Raw genomic sequence first — 21746 nt, 5'->3', positions numbered from 1 at the left:
AACCATAGAAGAAAATTGCTCCAATCTAAAGAAAGAGATGCCTATAAACATACAAGAGGCATACAGAACACCAAATAGAATTGACCAGAAAAAAAACTGCCCATCACATAATAATCAAAACACAAAATGTACAGAACAAAGAAAAAATATTAAAAGCTGCAAGGGAAAAGGGCCAAATAACATTTAATGGCAAACCTATCAGAATTACACCCGACTTCTCAGCAGAGACCATCAAAGCCAGAAGGGCCTGGACAGAGATCCTGCAAACCCTAAGAGACCACAGATGCCAGGCCAGACTACTTTACCCAGCAAAACTATCAATAACCATTGATGGAGAAAACAAAATATTCCATGACAAAACCAAATTCAAACAGTACTTATCCACAAATCCAGCTTTACAGGAGGTACTAGAAGGAAAACTCCATCCCAAAGGGTCAAGCTACAACCAAAACTACTCAGGAAATAGATAACTATACCATGACAACAACACAACTACACAAATGCTAGACTGGAACCAACATCAATATTAAGACTCTCAACAGTAAGTGGTCATTAATATCTCTCAACATCAATGGTCTCACTTCTCCAATAAAAAGACACAGACTAACTGAATGGGTGCATAAACAGGATCCAACCTTCTTTTGCATTCAAGAAACACATCTCACCCATAATGATAGGCATTACCTCAGGATAAAAGGTTGGAAAAAATATTCCAAGCAAATGGTCACAAGAAGCAAGCAGGTGTAGCCATTTTAATATTGAACAAAATAGACTTTCAACCAAGATTAATCAAAAGGGATGAGGATGGACACTTCATATTCATCAAAGGTAAAGTCAACCAAGATGACATCACAATTCTGAACATCTATGCTCCCAATACAAAGGCATCCACATTTGTAAAAGATCTGCTAAAAAGGCTTAAACCACACATTGATCACCACACAATAATAGTGGGAGACTTCAACACCCCACTCTCACTGAAGGACAAGTCATTGAAACAGAAACTAAGCCGAGAAATAACATCATTAACCAATGCCATGGGTCAAATGGATCTAACAGATATCTATAGAACCTTTCACCCAAACAAGAAAGAGTATACCTTCTTCTCTGCACCCCATGTAACCTTCTCCAAAATTGATCACATCGTAGTTCACAAAGAAAGCCTCAACAGATACAAGAGGATTGAAATAATACCTTGTATCCTATCAGATCATCATGGGCTTAGGCTGCAATTCAACAGCAAGAGAAATAACAAAAAGCCTACACGTGTGTGGAAACTAAACAACTCTCTGCTAAATGACACCTGGGTCAGGGAAGAAATAAAGAAAGAAATCAAGGAGTTTCTGAAATTCAATGAAAATGGAGGAACAACATACCCAAATTTGTGGGATACATTGAAAGCAGTGCTAAGAGGAAAATTCATAGCACTAAGTGCCTTTAAAAAGAAATTGGAAGCATCACACATAAGCACCTTAACGACACAACTGGAAGCCTAGAAAAAAAAGAAGCAGAAACACCCAAAAGGAGTAGACGTCTGGAAATAATCAAACTCAGGTGTGAAATTAACAAATTAGAAACTAAGAAAACAGTTCAAAGAATCAACAAAACCAAGAGCTGGTTCTTTGAGAAAGTCAACAAGATAGACAGACCATTAGCCAAACTAACTAAAAGGCAGAGAGACAGTATTGAAATCAACAAAATCAGAAATGAAAAGGGAGACATAACAACAGACACTGAATAAATACAAAGAATCATAGATCCTACTTTGAAGGCATATATGCCACAAAATTTGAAAATCTAAGGGAAATGGACGATTTTCTTGATCAAATTTACTTGCCAAAGTTGAGTGAAGAACAGATAAACAAGCTAAATAGTCCCATTTCCCCTACAGAAATTGAAGCAATCATTGATAGTCTCCCAACCAAAAAAAGCCCAGGGCCATATGGTTTCAGTGCAGAATTCTACCAGACCTTCAAGGGCCAGCTAATACCGATACTCTTCAAGCTACTCCAAAAGATAGAAAGGGATGGAACATTACCAAACTCATTCTATGAGATCATAGTCTCATTGATACCTAAACCTCACAAAGACTCAACAAAGAAAGAATTTCAGACCAATTTCTCTGATGAACATCAATGCAAAAATACTAAATAAAATACTTGCAAAACGAATACAAGAGCACATCAAAGATATCATTCATCATGACCAAGTAGGCTTCATTCCAGGCATGCAGGGATGGTTTAATATACGGAAATCCATCAATGTAATCCACCACATTAACAAACAGAAAATAAAAAACTACATGATCATTTCTTTAGATGCAGAGAAAGCATTTGATAAAATCCAACACCCATTCATGTTTAAAGTTTTAGAGAGATCAGGAATACAAGGCACTTTCCTCCACATAATAAAGGCTATATATAGGAAACCAATAGCCAACATCAAAGTAAATGGTGAGATATTCAAGGAAATTCCTTTAAAATCAGGAACAAGGCAAGGCTGCCCACTCTCTCCATATCTCTTCAATATAGTACTCGAAGTTCTAGCCAGAGCAATAAGACAACAAAAGGAGATCAAGGGTATTCAAATGGGAAAGGAGGAAGTCAAAGTATCCCTATTTGCTGATGATATGATAGTCTACATAACTGACCCTCAAAATTCCACCAGAGAACTCCTACAGCTGATAAACACCTTCAGCAAATTGGCTGGATACAAAGTTAACTCAAAACGTCTGTAGCCTTCCTATACACAAATGACAAGCTTACAGAGTAAGAAATTAGGAAAACGACACCCTTCACATTAGCCACAAGCAATATAAAATACTTAGGAGTTACTCTAACTAAGGAAGTGAAGGACTTGTTTGAAAAAAATTTCAAAACTCTAAAGAAAGAGACTGAAGATGACATGAGAAGATGGAATGATCTTCCTTGCTCATGGATTGGGAGAATTAACATAATAAAAATGGCCATCCATCCAAAAGCAATCTACAGATTCAATGCAATCCCTATCAAAATACCTACACAATTTTTTAAAGACCTTGAAAGTTCAATTCTGAACTTCATATGAAAAAAAAACCAGAATAGCTAAAACAATCTTGTACAATAAAAGGTGCTCCAGAGGAATTTCCATACCTGATCTCAAACTGTACTATAAAGCAATAGTAACTAAAACAGCATGTTACTGGCACAGCAACAGGCTGGTTGATCAGTGGAATCAAATCGAAGACCCAGATATGAATCCACACACATATGGTCACTTGATTTTTGACAAAGAAGCCAAATCCATTCGATGGAAAAGGGATAGCATCTTCAACAAATGGTGCTGCTCTAACCGGATGTCTATGTGTAAAAAATGCAACTGGACCCATATTTGTCACCTTCTACAAAACTCAAATCCAAGTGGATTAAAGACCTCAACATAAAATCAGAGACACTAAGTCACTGAGAAGAAAAAGTGGGGAAGAGCCTGGAACATATTGGCACAGGAGACAACTTCCTGAACAGAACACCAACAGCCCAGACATTAATGGCAACAATTAATACATGGGACCTCATGAGGCTGAGAAGCTTCTGTAAGGCAGGAGACACTGTCAACAGAACAAAGCGACAGCCTACAGACTGGGAAAAGATCTTCACCAACCCTACATCTGACAAAGGTCTAATATCCAAAATATATAAAGAACTCAAGAAATTAAACACCACCAAACCAAATAACCCAATTGAGAAATGGGGCTTGGAACTAAACAGAGAATTCTCAACAGAGGAATCCCAAATGGCTGAGAAACACTTAAAGAAATGCTCAACCTCCTTAATCATCAGGGAAATGCAAATCAGAACAACGCTGAGATTCCATCTTACACCCATCAGAATGGCTAAGATAAAAAATTCAAGCAACACCACATGCTGGTGAGAATGTGGGGAGAGAGGAACACTCCTTCATTGCTGGTGGGAATGCAAACTAGTACAACCACTTTGGAAATCTATCTGGTGCTATCTCAGAAAAATGGGAATAGAGCTTCCTCAAGACCCAGCTATTCCACTAGGAAACAACATCTTTCCTAGTAGCCTCACATAATAAAAAATATTGTGTGGTAACTCTAACCAAGCAAGTGAAAGACTTGTATCAGAAAAACTTTAAGACGTTGAGGAAAGACACCGAAGAGAATATAAGGTGGAAAGATCTGCACCAATGGGTTAGTAAGACTAACATAGGACAAATGACCATCACACCAAAAGCAAGCCACAGATTCAATGCAATACCCAACAAAATTTCAAAACCCTTCAGCATAGATCTTGAAAGGACAATTTGCACTTGCATATAGAAACACAAAAACTCAGGATAGCTATAATACTCTTGAATAGTCAAAGAACTGCTGAAGGCATCATCACTCTGCATCTCAAGTTGCATGGTATTGGAACAAAGCCAGAGATATGTATCATTGCAATTCCACTGAAGACTGAAACATAGTAATTCACACACTTATGGACACTTGGTCTTTTTTTTAAATAAAGAAGCCAAAAATATACACTGGAAAAAAGATAGCATCTTTAGCAAATTGTACTGGTCAAAGTAGATGGCTACATGTAGAGGAATGCAAGGAGATCCATATTTACTACTCATCACAGAACTTAACTCTAAATGGATAAAGGATACTTATAAGTCCAGATACATTGACACTGATAGAGAAGAAAGGGAGAAATAGTCTTGAACTCATTAGGACAGGAAAAGACTTTCTGAACAGAACACTGTTAGAATAGGCACAAAAAACAAGAAATAGTAAATGGGACCTTATTACTCTGAAAAGTCTCTTCACAGCAAAGGATAATATCATTTGGAAAAAGATTTTTACCTTTACAAATTTTATAGATATTATAATATCTACATATATCTAAAATATATAAAAATTGAAAAAGGTGAAAATCAAGAAAACACCCAATTAAAAATGGTCTACAGCTGGGCATGCGGGCACATGCATTTAATTCCAGCACTAGGAATGGAAAAGGCAGGTGAATCACTGTGAGTTCAAGGCCAGCCTGTTACAAAAGCAAGTCCAGAACAGCCAAGGCTACACAGAGAAACTCTGTCTTGTAAAACCAAAAATAAACAAATAAATAACATAATAAAAATGGGCTACTGATCTAAACAGAATTCTCAAGTGGCTGTGAAACACTTAAATAAATGTTCAACATCTGTAGCCAGAAGATACAAATCAAAACTAAATTGATATGTCATCTTACACCCATCAATTACAATTAAAGAAATTAAAGTTTATGCTTGTGAGGATGTGAAGTAAGAGGCACAAACATCCAATGCTGGTGGGAGTTAAGACTTTCTATAGTAAATCACTATAGAAATTATTGTAGCCATTTCTCAGGAAGCTGAGAATAGGTCAAGCTCAAGATCTAGCTATTTTACTTTGGAGCACATACCCAAAGAATGCTTTATCCTAATACAGAGGCACTTACTTTATCATGTTAATTTTACCACTATTCATAATATTCAGAAATTAGAAACAGTGTAGCTATTTTAATGGAAGAATGAGCAAAGAAAATAATTTACATCTGTGGTATATTACTCAGCCATCTAAAAATATGAAATCATGAAATTCACAGGTAAATGAAAAGAGCTAAGGAAAAAAACTATTCTTTGTAATGTAACCAAGACCCAGAAAGACAAGTATGGTATGTATTGAATTCTATGTGGGTTTTAACTTTTAAATCTTCAATGAGAAAACTATAATTTATATAACCCCAAAGATTATGTGTAGAGTGAGGAGTTAGTGGGAAGGGATGGACCTCTCTAGAAAGGGAGAGTAAAATATGTCGCTGTGGATGGACTGGTGATGTAATGGGAGGGTCAAGAGTGGAAAGGGAGTGAAGGGCCAAGGAAGGAAATACAGGGATGGCTATCTGGTGTCATGTGGAAACCTAATACAGTGGAAGATTGGTAACATTGCTTCATATATATCTGAAGGCAATCCAAATGAAATCACCAAGTAACGAAATGAAGCCCCATCTGTTCATCTCTCATCAGTAACAAGAATGAGTTTAATATATTTAGAACTCATGTAAATGTGCATCAGTGATACTTTATCATTGAAAGAATCAGCATTTACTATAATAGTCTATATCTGTTATATCACTTGTTGGCCAAGTCCTTTTTAAAAAATAAATCTGTATTTATGTATGCTTTGCATAGATGTCTTTACATAGTCAAAATCGCATTCTCCTAGCCTGTTTCATCTCCCCTCTTTTGCCTACTGTACTCATTTCTTTTGAGGGGTTGAGGGTTTCCAACAGGCTTTCTCTGTGTACCTGTGGATATTCTGGACTCACTTTGGAAACCAGGATGGCGTCAAACTCACAGAGATCCACCTGCCTCTGTCTCCTCAAGCACTGTGATTACAGGCATGCGCCACCATGCCTGGCTCCTTTATTGTATTCTTAACTGAGATGGGTACTAATGTGTGTCACTAGACATTACACTATTTATCTGTACCAATTACTCCCAGTTAGTCAGTATAAGAGTGTTACTTAATTTCTGTGCATTCAGTACAAATATTGAGTCCTCAAAGCAGTCTTTGGTTTCTTTCACTGTACTTTCTTCTTGGAAACTGAAACGAACCCAAGGAAAGAATATTTGCTGGTTAGACTTGATTACTTGTTCCTCTAAGCTGGATACCCCTCTTACTGTCTGCACCTCATTGGTACATTCAGACTTTAGGAACAGAGGTCAAATATCCTGCCCATTATATCAAATCTTGATTTTCATGAAGTACTTGGCATTGCTAAGGCACAGAAAGGCAAATGACAGATTCATACCTGAACTCACTGCGGTGATCTGAAGGAGGCACAAGACAACACAGTGTGCAGCATGAAATATTCCTACAACTCCCATTACACCTGTAATGAGACACAAGTTAATGACACGTGAAAACAAAAGCAAAAGTTTCAGAAATCAAGTACTTCCATATTTTTCTACAACAACTGGCTTCCAAACAGAGTCACATACCACTAAGCTTCAATTTTAGACACAGAGTAGCTTTACTATAGTAATTTACCTCATGATATGTATCATTGTGAAATTTGTTGTAGGAATGTCCCGTGTAATGACTACATTCATCCAGATGTTTCTTCCCTTTCAGAGGGAAGAATCCCTCCCAGGCTTGATACAGCCTTCTGGTTTTGGAAACTTTATCATGTTGCCTGTCTCTTTAGATAAGGTTATGGAACTTCCAAATAGATTCAAGTCATAAAGGTCCAGTAATGGTCTGTCACATTCAAATATATTTAATTACATAAAATATGAAACATATTTATTTTTACAATTATTAGAGTAATCATGTTGGTCTTTAGAAGGGTACATGACTTTCTTTCTTTTATGCATTATTCTGAATTTTATTCTTCTGTGGAACCCATAATTAGAGACATATTTGTGGTAATTTATGCATAGTAAAGTGTTAAGGTTAAAAAAGAGATTGCCATAATCAAATGTGAAGGCCTCGTATCAATTACTTAATATTTTGGCCTTTGGTCCAGGGGTCAAATGTGATAGTTTTGTATTTCCATCACACACATATCAGGCTATATACTAGGGTTATAGAGAAATGGGAAATTGAATGAGAAGTTCAAACAAATCTAATGTATACTTGCATCTGCTATGTTCTTTATCTTATGAAAAACCAAATGTTTATGACTTAGCATTCTTGTATTTTGCATAAAGTAAAATATTTTCATATATGCCAAATGTCTTATAATTTAAAAAAAATTATCCCACTAATCTTTCTCTCTCCAACTACTTTACTTTATACTTTCATGTCTTTTTAACTTTTGATAACACTTTGAATTTGATTAGAACATTTTACAAGACCATGGTGAAGTTTTGTTCCCAATAACATGGCTTACCTGTAGCTACACCACTGAAAAGCATCTCTTCCCCACCTGGCAGTTATTATCTTCATATAAAAACTCAGAGTGGGATGAGGTCTTGTGAGTTTCTTTGACTTCCACAATGGCAATGGTGGAACTAATCCTGGGCATGTCTTGTGCAGATCATCACAGTTGTGAGTTAAAGTGTTTCTGAGGAGAATTTAATGTCCTATTCAAAAGGTCTAATTTTAATTTCCTTTAACAGTCCGTTCACTAAAATGTAATAAGTGAACATTTTATGTGCAACAGTGTGATATTTCAGTATATAAACTTTTCAAATTAGAACCTATTGCTAATCTCTTCTAGTTCTGTTTAAAAAATACAGTAAACAGTTGTAAACCAGAGTTGGATGGCCAGAACTATTTCTCCCAGATCATTCTATTTTAGCACATTTTAAAAAGTTTAATTAACTCTCCTGTCACTACCTCTTTCCCTTTGCTAGATTCTTGTGATGATTCTATACTATGAAATCAACTAAAAATGATTTAATTGAAATAGAATTTACATTACTTTTCCTCTGCCCTTCTTTCCTTCAGATTTTCTCACACCATCCCACTCTCAAACCAACAGCTTTCTTTTCTTTATTATTGTTACACACACCTATATGTTTACATGTCAATATGTATACATGTTTATGAATGTGCATGTATATATAGTGCACAAATATATAGAAACACAGCCTGCTGAGTTGTTTTTCTCGTTTATGTATATATATTTTCAAGGCTGACCACTCTATATTGGAAAACTAATAAGGGGGCTCATCTCTGTTAGAGGCTAATTCTCCCTCTCCCAGGAGTCACTAGATGTTCGTAGTTACTTGTCTAGAGTGAAAACGCTGAAAACATCCCCCTTTTTACATTAACATGGCCAATAAATACATTGCTTAAGTCCTGTTTGTGCAGTTGTATATAGGAAATTAACTTTTTAGACTTCTGTGTGTGACTGAGAACATGAAGTATTTATCTTTTTGTACTGTCCTATTTTAGAAGTTGCATTTTTATAAACACATTTTTTTAAACCAACAGGTACATCTCACATATTCTATCCCTCTTGCTTTGTTTATTACAACTAGATACAATTGAAAAGTTATTCTCGTTGAGAAGAACATTGAATGGGCAGAAGTCTCACTATTAGGTGGCTGGGAAATAATAGTCATTGAAATATATTATCATTAGCTCCATTCAAACAACTCTCCAGAACATGAGCTCAGTATCTACCAAGATTCAATGTTGATTTTCAACTGACCCATCAAAAACCTTTGTAAGGTTTCTCCCAGAAGGCACTAAATCTCCATCCTTTTGAACTCCAAGATTTATTAATCAGAAAATATGTTTCTAAGCCCTTGGAACTTGTTTCTATTTGGGCATTATTACTCTGAGGAGGCACAGGGAAGAATAAACTGTAGATGAAATACAAATTATCTCTAAAGTCATCCTAATATCATACCTAAAACTTACCACGTCCCCTTACTTACCTGAGCCTGATGATTTCATGTCAGCTCTCTGTCTTCCCTAAGAAATCTTCAGTTGAGTCATCTGAGTTTCTGATAATGTTTCAGCAGTTTTCCTGAAGCCACACGCATGTCAGAGTTAGATGGAGATCAGGAAAAGTAATTATCAACACCCCGTCTCCTACCATGAATGTCTGACCAAATGACTATGCAAGCATAATACTTAGGTGTGTTTTCCAGGGAAATTCCTACAGGGCTGATTACATGAACCCACAAATAAAATCTTTGTTCAGCTCAGTGACTTCATCTGGTATTACTCAAGTAATAGCCAAACTTGTCTCACCCAGGGAAGACGCCAAACCAAATCTGGTTCATACATGTCATATACTGAGTCGTGAATGAAATGATATGATGAATGTGTTTTGAATGCTGGACCTGTACGTAGAAAGAGGAGAGAGTTTTAATAACACAAGCAAATAGCTTTAAGTTAGATGAGGTATTCAAGGGAGCTTCAAGCAGTTGATAATAAATGATAATAACCTCACAAAAAAATGACCGGTTAGACAAGTTAAGCAAAAGAGCACAGTACTTTCCCAGGCTGACAGAGCAACTATATCTACACAAAAGAGATTCAATTCACGATATCTCTTGTAATTTACAGTAGCTTGACTGGGAGAAAGGATGAATAGGGACAATAGGAGATGAGTTTCAGGAAGAATTAAAGGATGTTATGAAGCTTTAGAAAACATACATAGATGTTTTATGTGTATATATGTCCACTTGTGTCTTTTAATATATAGATGTATATATTAGTATTTAACATAAATGACATACAGATAAATATATATTTGTAAATATATATATTCTTTGAGATATTTGTACATAGTATTTTCATCATATTCTTCCCCATTCTTCCCAGATCCATTCCTCATCCCTACCCAATTGTCTGTATCCTTTATTAAATCATCATCATTATCATCATCATCAACAACAACAACAACCAACAACAACACCCACAATTTTGTTTCTGTGATAAAGACCATGATCAAAAGTATCAAGGAAGGGAAAGTTTATTTCAGTTACAAATCTGAGCATGCGAGCATGCTCCATCACTGATGGAAACAAAAACAGAAGCTCGTGCAGTGCAGGAACCTGAAGTTAGGGACTAAAGCAGAGGCCTTTGTGAGAAAACGGCTTCCTAGCTTGCTCCCTGTGGCTTGTTAAGCCTGATATCTTGTTGCATGCCCAGGGATGGCACCATGCAGTGTGTTCTGAGTTCCCTCACATCAATAATGAATCAAAACAGTACCACACAGTGTTGTTTACAAGTGGTCCTTATGGTGTCGTTTTCTCAATCAAAATTCCCTCTTTCCTTATATGTCTTGGTTTCTGTTAAGTTTTCAAACTCTAACCAATATACCAGTGAAGAACAATTTGTGCTACTCAAATGTTTTGGGGTATACTGTCTTCCATGGGTGCATAGTTGCCTTGCCAGGAACTACGTTCTTAGAGAAGACTCCCTTTCCCCCTCTCTGCAGCTAACATCTGTCAATGACTCCTCAACTTTGAAAGCAGTTTCAAACCAAACTTCTTTCTCCATGCTGGGATTTGGTATGGCTTGATCAGACAATGGTTTTGCACATGCTGTTGTGAACACTGTGAATTTATATGTGCAACTGCCCTACTGTGCCAGAAGACACTATTTCCTTGTGGTAATATATCATCTCTGGCTCTGCTCTTACACTCCTCACTTTTCCCAAAAATGATCCCCTATACTTTAGTAGGAAGGAGATTGAATAGATGTCTCATTTAAGGCTGAGCATTTCTTAGTCTCTTATTCTCTGCACCTTGGCCAGTTCTGGGTCTCTGTGTCAATCATCATCTACTGCAAATAGAGGCTTCTCACCTGAAGATTGAGACATGCATTACTTTATGGTTATATAAATAATCATCAAGAGTCAGTTTATCACTGTAGCTTTTATCAAGCAATAGCAGTAAATTCTCTTCTAGGGAATGTAGTCTATCTAGCCATAAATCCTAATCTAGTAATGGTGCCATGTATGGAATTCCACCAAGCTGGAAAATCTAAAATAAATGTATAGTTTTCTACATATATAACACCAAACACAAGTAAAACAAGATAAAATAAATAATCCAAATAAACCTATAACACCCATCAAGTTAGAAGCAGTAATTAAAAATATCTGAGTTTTAAAAATATATCAAGACCAGACACATTCAGCACAGAGTCCCATCAATCCTCCAGTGAGGAACTAATATGTTACTACCTCTCAACTTTTTTCTTTACAAATCATAAAAGGAAGAAACAGCTTCAAATTCCTTTTATGAAGCAAGTGCTACCCTGGTAGCAAAACCAGACAAGACCTAAAGAAGAATAGAAAATTATAAACCAATATCTATAATACTTGCAAACTGAACTCAAGATCATCTTACACTAACTATCCACCACAATTACACACCCAGTAATATTTTCCCAACCTCTCCCCCATGTCTAACACTGAGTCCATTTAGTGAGTGCTGTGTCTGTAGGGGTGTGAGGGTATCTGTTGAAGCAGGGAAAGCTTTGCTGAGGCTACATTCACAAAAAACAGACTCAAACTTCCACACAGAAACCATTAATTTAGTCAAAGTTGGGACTACAGGAGACCCTAAGTTGTCCATGTGGGAAATTTGGCTGGCTTGATCTTTTACACTCTTGTGAACACTCTCCTAAATAGTGTGAGTTCATTTGTGCAACTATGCTGTATGCCTGTAAAGTAGTGTCTCTCTTTAATAATCCACTCCCTCTGACACTTCAATTTTTTGCTTCCTTTTCCTTCTTGATCACTGAGTAAAGAAGAGAGGAAGAGTGATATTAATGTCCCATTTAGATCTGAGAACTTCACAATCTTTTTTTCAATACAACACTGTTTCTATTTTATTTCTTCTAGAAGGTTTGGAGTTGACACAATTTTTTAATTTTTAAAATATATTTTATTAATTTATTCATATTATATCTCAATTGTTATCCAATCCCTTTTATCCTCCCATTCCTCCCTCTCTCTCATTTTCCCCTTACTCCCCTCCCCTATGACTGTGACTGAGCGGGACCCCATCCCCCTGTATATGCTCATAGGGTATCAAGTCTCTTCTTGGTAGCCTGCTATCATTCCTCTGAGTGCCACCAGATCTCTCCATTCAGGGGACGAGGTCAAATATGGGACACCAGAGTGCGTGTGAAAGTCAGACACCACTCTACAATCAATTGTGGAGAATGTCTTATTGAGACTCTAGGTGAGAGAAGCATGGGAGAACTGGGAAATAGAAGGATCCAGAGGGTCCTAGAAATCTATAATAAGAACATTATGATGGACAGATCTGGGCCCAGGGGTCCTGCTCAAACTATGGCACCAGCCAAGGACAGTATGTGCAGTAAACTTTGAACCCTTACCCAGATGTAGCCAATGGACAGGCCATTCACAATCTCTTATTACCTCCACACTGCCTGCTTCTCTGTATTAATCATAATCTATTGCAAAAAGAATCTTCCCTGACAAGTTTTGAAAAAATATGAACTTCTATTATACTAAAATAAAAACTATTAAAGAAATGGATGAACTTTTAAAAGCAATATCGACCAAAGATTAATTGAGATGATGTAAATAATTTAAACAGGCACATAAAAATTATGATATAAAAGCATTGACTTAAAATCTCTCACCTGGAAAAATATAAAAGAAATGGCTTAGTTTCTAGATACACGTGACCTACCAAAGTTAAATCAAAAGGAAATAAACAGTTTAAACAGATTCATAATCATCAATATAATAGAAGCAATAATTAAAGACCTCCCAATAAAAAATATCTAGAGACTTTAGTAAAGAATTTTTAAAAAATCTTCAGAGGACTAACACCAGTACTACTTGAATTAATGTATAAAATAGGAAAGAAAAATTCAAAATTCTTTTTTGTAAAGCCAAAATAACCTTAATACCCGAACCAGAAAAACATACAACCAAAAGGGAGGATTACAGGGCAATCTCTTTCACAAAAACAGATGAAAATTCTCTACAATATATTTGCAATCTGAAGTTAAAAAACATGAAAGATGATTTACCATGAACAGGTTTGCTTTATTCCACAGATGCATGGAAGTTTCAGTATGTGTTAATCAATGTTACCCAGTATATAAACAAACTATATCAATAAAAACGAAATGATCATCTCATAAGATGTAGAAAAGGTTTTGGCATAGTGCAACATAATAAAGACAATATACAATAAACTCACACCCAACATCACAATTAGGCTTAGCTATTTAGGGGTTAAGATGATTTTAGGTCTAGATAGATGCTTTAGGTTGGTAGAGATGAGATATGATAGATATTGATTTATATTCAGTATTTTACACTCATCAAGATAGGAAAGATGTTTTATTCAAGGTTGCCAAATACAAATAATAGCCAAAACACTATGAATGTAATATTCATATAATTCTGGATTGTTTCATGGTTCTTCTGGCTGTTTATAGTTTATTTTATTTATGTGTAATAATATAAATGTATTGAAATAAGAAATGTAATAAAAAAGTAAAAACAATAAAAATAAAAACTTAAAAAAGGTAATAAACTTGAAAAAAACAATACTTTTCTTCAACATAGTTCCTCAAATGTTAGCTATATCAATAAAATAAAAAAGACAACAAACAGAATGAAAAGGAGAAGACAAGGAATACTTAATTCTATCATAAACAACTCTGAAGACATTATTGGAAATATTCTATCACTGATAAAAATAAAAAGGATACAAAATTAATACCAAAAAAGTATCATCCCAGTGTACCAATGACTAGCATATTAACAGAGAAATCAGACAAATCATAGTTATTAAAGATTCATTGTATATATTTAATGAAATGAAGTAAATATTTGTACAACTAAAACCTGAAGACACAATTTTAAAAAAAGATACAGGAAACTAAAAAGGCTCCTATGTTAATTAATAGATTGGTAGAACCAATAGTGTGAAATTGGTCAACTTACCAAAAGCAATTTACTAAATGAGTGCAATCTTTATTAAAACTACAATGCAATTCTTCTCATAAATTGAGAATTAAAATGTCAAAATTTCAGTGGAAACACAAAAGACCAAGGATAGGAAACAATTTTGAACAAAAAAGCATTGGCAGTATCACATCGTCCTTGCTTTAATGTTAGACTATCGAGAATAGTAATAAAACCAGCATAACACAGGAATAAAAACTGAATAGAAATGAAGACCCAGACAGAAGGCTACCACCATGTGAAATTTTTTTCTTTTGGTTTTTTGAGACAGGGTTTCTCTGTGTAGTCTTGGCTGTCCTGGACTCGCTTTGTAGACTAGACTAGCCTCGAACTCACAATGATCCACCTGCCTCTGCCTCTGCTTCTTAAGTGTTGGGATTAAAGGAATTCACTGCCACAGCCTGGCCCCACCATGTGATATTAACAGACATAAAAAATAGATATTGGAGAAAATATAGTATCTTTAACAAGTGGTGATGGTAAGATTGAATAGCTACATGTAAAACAATGAAATTAGATGCTTATTTTTCACTGTACCCAAAACTCAACTACAAAAGGATGAAAAATGTCAACTTTGTGATCAAAGTGATATAGAGAACAGTAGAGAGTGTTCTTCAATTTGGAGTCACATTACAGGAGTTTTTGAGTAGGACCCAAATAACTTAGGCAATAAGATCATTGAGAATTCACAAGCAGGACATCACAAAACTAGAAAGAAAGAATGAAGGGATGAAAGAAAAAGCAAGATCTATACAGCTAAGAATACCATCTTTTAAATGAGTAGACAATGTACAGAGTGTGAAAATTTTCTAATTGTGCATCTAAAAGAGGCTTGTTATCTAGAATATTTTTAAAAACCATACAAAACCTATTCATTAAATAAAATAACTCAATCAAAAATTGTGTTGTAACTAAAGTGAGTACTTTCCAAACAAAAGAAAACAAACAAAAACAAAACAAAAAACAAAACCCACACATTGCACAGATTTTTTAAAATATGTTTAACACACTTAGCCATCACAGACATGCAAATTAAAACTACGTTAAGGTCCTAGAGAGATTGCTCAGTGGTTAAGAATACAGGTTGCTCTTCCATAGGATCTGGATTCAATTTCTAACACCCACATGATGGCTTACAAGCAACTGAATCTCCAGTTCCAGGGGAACGTGAACCTCTTCCAGTATGTGTGGACACAAGGTAAAACACCCATACACAATAAATAAATAAATATAAAGTATACTTCTTTGTGAGTTCGTTTATTTTCCCCAGTGAGAATGAGGAAGATTCATAATATTGGAAGGTGCAATTCAAGCTGCCAAAAGAGGAACACAATCAATATTCTTACCCATCTGAGAGCCTATGAACCATAACAGGGCCCAGCAGGGAAAGATAACCTCAGTGGTCCAACAGTGATGCCTTTTTCTTGAAAGGACCCTATAGCCACTTAAATGCATGAAAGATCCACTCAAAATAGGAGAGAATTCATACCTGGGACTGTAAACATAGCCAACTACTCATCCCTGGTAATGTCAATGACCCTAGAAAAGAACCTATTACTGTCACTTTCTAAAACCAGTACAATCTCCCACTGTGTTCTAAATAATTATCCTCATTCCCAAACATAATATAGCCCTTATCAGTCATCAAAGAAGCTGCATTTGGCAACAGACACCTATTGTAAATATTTTAAAAGCCTGTCAAAGTTCAGATGGTAAGTGTCTGTGAGGGGCCCAGAAAATTAAGTAAAGTCAAAGAACTAGAGCACCTATGGTGACTGTGTTCTCTATACATGATAAGGAAGCTGTACCCATAAAGTAAGAACAGGACAGCCTAAACAAGTCCAACATAACACACTAACAAAGATACAAAAATTTCAACTGGTATCACTGTTCGATTAATTGCTACAGACTGCTAAGATCAACACTACAAATGTTAGTATACATTAGTGTGGATGCAGTAAAAGGGAAACACTTACTCACTGCTGGTAGGAGTGCCAAAATTGTACAGCAACTACAGATATCAATGTGGAGTTTACTCAAGAAGCTATAAATAGATGCAGCTGTACCATTTTTTTTTCTGAGACAGGCTTTCTCTATGTAGTCTTGGCTGTCTTAGACTCACTTTGTAGACCAGGCTGGCCTCAAAGCCACAGTGATATGCCTGTCTCTGCTTCCTGAGTACTGGGATTAAAGATAGCTGCACCGTTCTTAAGCATATACCCAAAGGACTTGATATTCTACTAAAGAGATACCTTCTCATCCATTGTGTTTGTTAGGGTTTCTATTGTTATGAAGAAAAACCATGGCCATGGCAACTTTTATAAAGAAAAATCATTGAACGGGGCTAGCTTATATTTAGAAGTTTAGTCTATTATAGTCATGGCAGGAAGGATGGTGGCATGCAGGCAGATATGGTCCTCGAGATGTACCTGAGAGTTCTACATATGGATGCATAGCTAACAGAAAGAAACAGTGAGCTACTAGGCCTAGCGTGGGCTCCAGAGGACCCAAAGCTTGTCCGCAGTGACATATTTCCTCCAAGACAAACCTACTCCAACAATGCCACAGATATTAATAGTGCCTACAAGCCCTGGGTGTGATTTTAATTGAAGCCACCACATCCATGTTTCTGTGGCAATATGCACAATATGCAGGAATTATACATATACTAGGAGGTATCCATTGACTGACAAATATGTCATGAAATATGGTATATTCATAGAATGAAATATTATTCAGCTGTTATGAAAAATAAATTTTGAAAAAAGACATCATGTTAAAAAATACATCTATCTCTTGCTCTTTTGTATCTAAAATAAAGAAGTGTGTAAGCAACAGGCCAATCTGGTCTAACCAGATGTCTACATGTAGAAGAATGCAAATAGATCCATGTTTAACACCCTGTACAAAACTCATGTCCAAGTGCATTAAAGACCTCAACATAACTAAATCTGTTAGAAGAGAAAGTGTAAAAGAGCCTTGAACTCAGTGAACCAGCAGACAACTTCCTGAACAGATCACCAATAGCCCAAGCTCTAAGATCTACAATTAAAACATGGAAACTCATGAAATTGAAAAGCTTCTGAAAGTCAAAGGACGCTCCACAGAACAAAATGACAGCCTACAGACTTGGAAGAGATCTTTACCAACCCTACACTTGACAGAGGGCTAAAACATTCCTCCACTATTGGTGCGAGTGCAAACATACATAATTACATTGGAAACCAATATAGTAGTTTCTCAGAAATTTGGCAACTGATCTACTTGAAAACTCAGCTATACCATTACTTGGCATATATCCAAAGAATCCTCCATTACACACAAAAAAACTTGGTCAACTATGTTCATAGCAGTTTTATTCATAATTGCCAAAACTAGAATCAACTTAGATTTTCCTCAACCAAGAATGGATAAAGAAAATTTATACAATAATGTATAAATTGGAATAAAGGTACATTTATACAACAGTGTGTTGCTTAGCTGTTAATAATGCTGTGAAAATGTCAGGAAAATGGATAGAACTAGAAAAAATTCATACTGAGACTCAGAAATACATTGTAAGTATTCATTTATAAGCTGATATTATCTTTAAAGGACAGTCATGGTATAGTCTACAGACCAAGAGAGTGTAATTATCAAGGAGGACTTAAGAGGTATTTAAGGATCTACCTGAGTAGGGAAAATAGAATAGATTTTGTCAGTGGACTGGGGACGGGTTGTGTTTGGAACAGAAGATATCGATTGGAGGGTAAGGAGAATATACTAGGAATAAAGATTGGAATTGGGGCATTTTGAGGGGTGAGGTGAAAACCCAGTGCAATGGACCCTCCATTGGATCTATTATTTTAACTATACCAAAGAGTCTTAAGAATGGGACACATGTAACCTGAACTATTCATCTTCTGTAAGTGGGTAAGACCTCTAATAGAGGGATTGGGACCCTAATCTAGCCACAAATCCTTTGACCTACAGTGTGTCCTGCCTTTAGAGTGTCTTCAGAGCCTAGCAGAATCATCTTCGGAGAGGCTTCATCCAGCAAGTGATAGGAGCACATGCAGATACCTAAAGCCAAATTTTAGGCAAATCTTGGGGAATCCTGCAGAGGAGAAGAAGAGTTGGAAGAATCTGAAGAACCTGAGGGGTCAGAGACACCACAAGAACCTTCCCCATATAATCAACTGACCAGGGCTCATGGGAGCTTGTTGAGATTGGGAGCATAAAGTTGTCTGATATAGGTACATGACATATATGTTATGTCTGAGTATCTTGGTATTCTTGGAGGATTAACCACAGGTGACAGGTCAGGTATCAGTCATTTGTATGTTGCTTTTCACCCTATTTGGTTGGCTGGTCCAGCCTTAATGTCATGGTATATGCCTGGTATTATTGTAAATAGTTGTGCGTTGTTTTATTGATGTCCTCGAGAGGCATACTATTTTATTATGGAAGGATAATGGTGGATTTGTGGGGAGAGAAGATGAAGGGAAGACACCAGTAGGAGCGAGGGAGGGGAATCTGCAAGTGAGATGTAATATATGAGAGAATAAAAAAGAACGTTATAACTTTTTAAAGTGCTTAAAATAAGTGACTGTTTAGTGATCAACCCCAATTAAGGCATTTATACTAATATTAGTAAGGGCTAGGGAACATAGTGTAATAGTAGAAGGAAAAGATGGCTGAAGAGTGCTGTAAAATGCTCTACTGGGACACAACATGGCTGTTACACTCATGAATTACACCAGCTATTATTACCAGCAGAAGTATTACACAAGATCAAGCTTGTCAATATTTCACTTCATGAGGCCAAATCACCAGCTGAGAAACTTAATAACAAGTGGTGGCTTCTGGGGTAAGTATAGTCATTTTTCAGAAGAGTGTGGCCACTGGCAGATTGCCCATGCCAGAGCAGATGGAAGACTTCACACCCTTGTATATGTATAAGGCACTAATAGGTCTTAGGAAAAATGAGGATATAATTACGGAGGATGATGTATTAATGTGATCTGAAGGGAGTGAGGGAGGTATTTGGACTAGATATGGTCAAGTTATATTGTATGTATCTATGAAAGTGTCAAAGAATAAATTAGAAAATTCTAAAGTAACTAAAAGTCATCTAGGAAAAAACAAAGGGCATACTATATGTATGCAAAGGGGATTTATAATTCACAAAATAAGATGAAAGTAAATGCAAAAGAATTCTATACCTTCAAAATATACTTAATAAATATTTTATAACATTACCTTGTAAGTAAATCATTGGCAAGGTATTATACAGCAAAAACATAATTCTTAATATCCACGACTTCTCTAAAAAGCCTCATTAGACGTAATGATAAGACTCTACTGCTGAGGATGCGCAAAACATTGTTTGTAAGGCATGAAGAAACTAAAATGAGCTGAGCTGGAAACCTCCTCTTTTGTGCTTCCTCTCATAATGCCAGAAGATCATTTACAGGCTGCTGAGGGAGGAAAAAGTGGAAGATATCTAGCACAGCTGTGAATTTTAATACCAACATACTAGGAAAGATGTGTCCAGTGCTATAATAGTCGCATGACTGTTAAAGGAACCAGTGACTGCTGGCCAATTGGATTCAAGGACTGATGTTCTGGAATTATTTCAAGACTTATTCTATAAATCTGGACAAACTCTTATGGTTGGAGAGGTGCTAAGGGGTAATTTACTACTGTCATTTAGCTAAATTAATGATACGGTGTCAAATGAACTCCAGACATAATAAGTTTATACCTTAGAGAAATTCATCAATCAGTGTTTCTAAAATATATCTCTAAGATTAGGGAATATTGTAGAAGAAGGAATAGAAAAACTTTAAGAACTGGAAGAGAAAGAGAAATGTAATGAAATGTTATTGTCTGGGTACAACTTAGTCATTGCAGTTTGCCTGAGTTTGTAAAAAAAAAAAAGGGCCTACACAAGACTAGACCTGTCAACTGCTTATCTTGGGTACAGGAGGGGCTCATGTAGCCATTTCTTCCACATCCCACTGAAATACTGTCTATTGAAAGATGATTATGGTAGAGGAGTTATTATCTTCAGATGTGTACCCACTGATGAGCTCACCAGGATCCTGTGCATACGTCCATACTCCTGGTCACACAGTGAGCCCTGATGAAACTTAATGGATCACAAAACAAGGAAGTCAAACAAGCAAAAAAGCATGGATATGGAAACTAATCTGTAGAATACAGAGGGAATTGACAAGTGTAGGTGGGAGACAAGAGAGAGTAGGAGCGAGTAACCAGAGACATGGAGAAAATTGACAGAGAATAAATTTGATGAATAAAAAAGTAATGAAGAAATGACACCTAACAAAAAGAAAATGAGGATTTAGGGAATCAGCAACAGTAGAGAGGGGAATAATTTTTTTGAAAGATATTCAACCTTATCCATTAATATAAAAGTAAAATGTAATAAATAATACATTATATTTTTCAATTGAAAGCTAAGATAAAATAAAAATTCCCTTGTTTCATGAACCAACACCCTTAGGAATGCCCTAGAAATCCACTTGGTAATGAAATAAGGTTTGACACCTTCACTCTACCGCCCCACTTCTAATTCTAATCCCCCAGACTCACATCAACTCTTTAGTAGACCACTCGCTGTAGACTCCCCTTCTTCACTGCCCCATCTCCACTGGACCCTGCAAATCTTCTATAGTCTTCCTCCACCACAAAATACTTTTGTCTCAACTGTCAAATCCTTCAGGTACTCTCTAGAAACACAGTGGTGATGATGATAGCAAGGGAATCAGGAAGGCAGTATTCCTTCCTCCTGTCTATGAGTCTACCCACTTCAATTGCCTACTCTTATTCTCAGCTCTATAGAAGACCAGCTGTTACAAAGTGGGCAACACATCCAACTTTCCTCCTTCTTTTGACCCATTCAGCCTCCCCCTTTAGTCCATTTTCATTCCTAAGTGTCAGATCCTAATACCTAGAAAGACTTTCTAACTAGGACCCCCAGTGACCATATATGGAAGAATTTCAGCAGCATTCCTAACACCCACCACACCTTCCTAAGAAACAGATAGGCATCAGAAAAAAAAGGAATGGAACACCTACTTAACATAGACAACTAGATATTAGCATCTAGAATTACACTCATCCTAAACCTAGATATCTACATACCAGCATAAAAACATAATCAGTAATAGTCAAGACTATCTGTCTTCACTATACCCTAGGGAGCGTACTATATAGATAGGGCTTGAGAAATGCAGTATAACTTATGCACAAGATATCTGTCACCTTGTACAAAACTCAAATCCAAGTGGATTAAAGACC

General features: G+C 36.2%; 1 protein-coding gene across 7 annotated transcripts in view; it reads right to left on the bottom strand.

Annotated features, from left to right (window-relative positions):
• Positions 1-21746, bottom strand: part of LOC311598964 (selection and upkeep of intraepithelial T-cells protein 2-like) — a 332195-nt gene that overhangs the window by 41361 nt on the left and 269088 nt on the right. For 2 of the 7 annotated variants that reach the window (XM_084784586.1, XM_084784592.1), the window contains exons 1-3: positions 9403-9643; positions 7905-8141; positions 6822-6902 (exon numbers count right to left, since the gene is read on the bottom strand). The exons of 2 other annotated variants lie outside the window; for them this stretch is intronic. In XM_084784586.1, coding sequence (XP_084640712.1) covers positions 6822-6902; positions 7905-7929 — 106 coding nt within the window. In that variant the 5' untranslated portion in view covers positions 7930-8141; positions 9403-9643. Of the gene's footprint in view, positions 1-6821; positions 6903-7060; positions 7271-7904; positions 8142-9402; positions 9644-21746 lie in introns of those variants that run through there. 3 more of the 7 variants (XM_084784590.1, XM_084784587.1, XM_084784588.1) reach the window with 3 other exon arrangements.

Source organism: Acomys minous (genome assembly GCF_964271855.1).
Source record: "Acomys minous genome assembly, chromosome: 6".
Taxonomy (NCBI): domain Eukaryota; kingdom Metazoa; phylum Chordata; class Mammalia; order Rodentia; family Muridae; genus Acomys; species Acomys minous.
The sequence above is the reverse complement of the archived record's forward strand: the minus strand, read 5'-3'. Positions and strand labels throughout refer to the sequence as shown.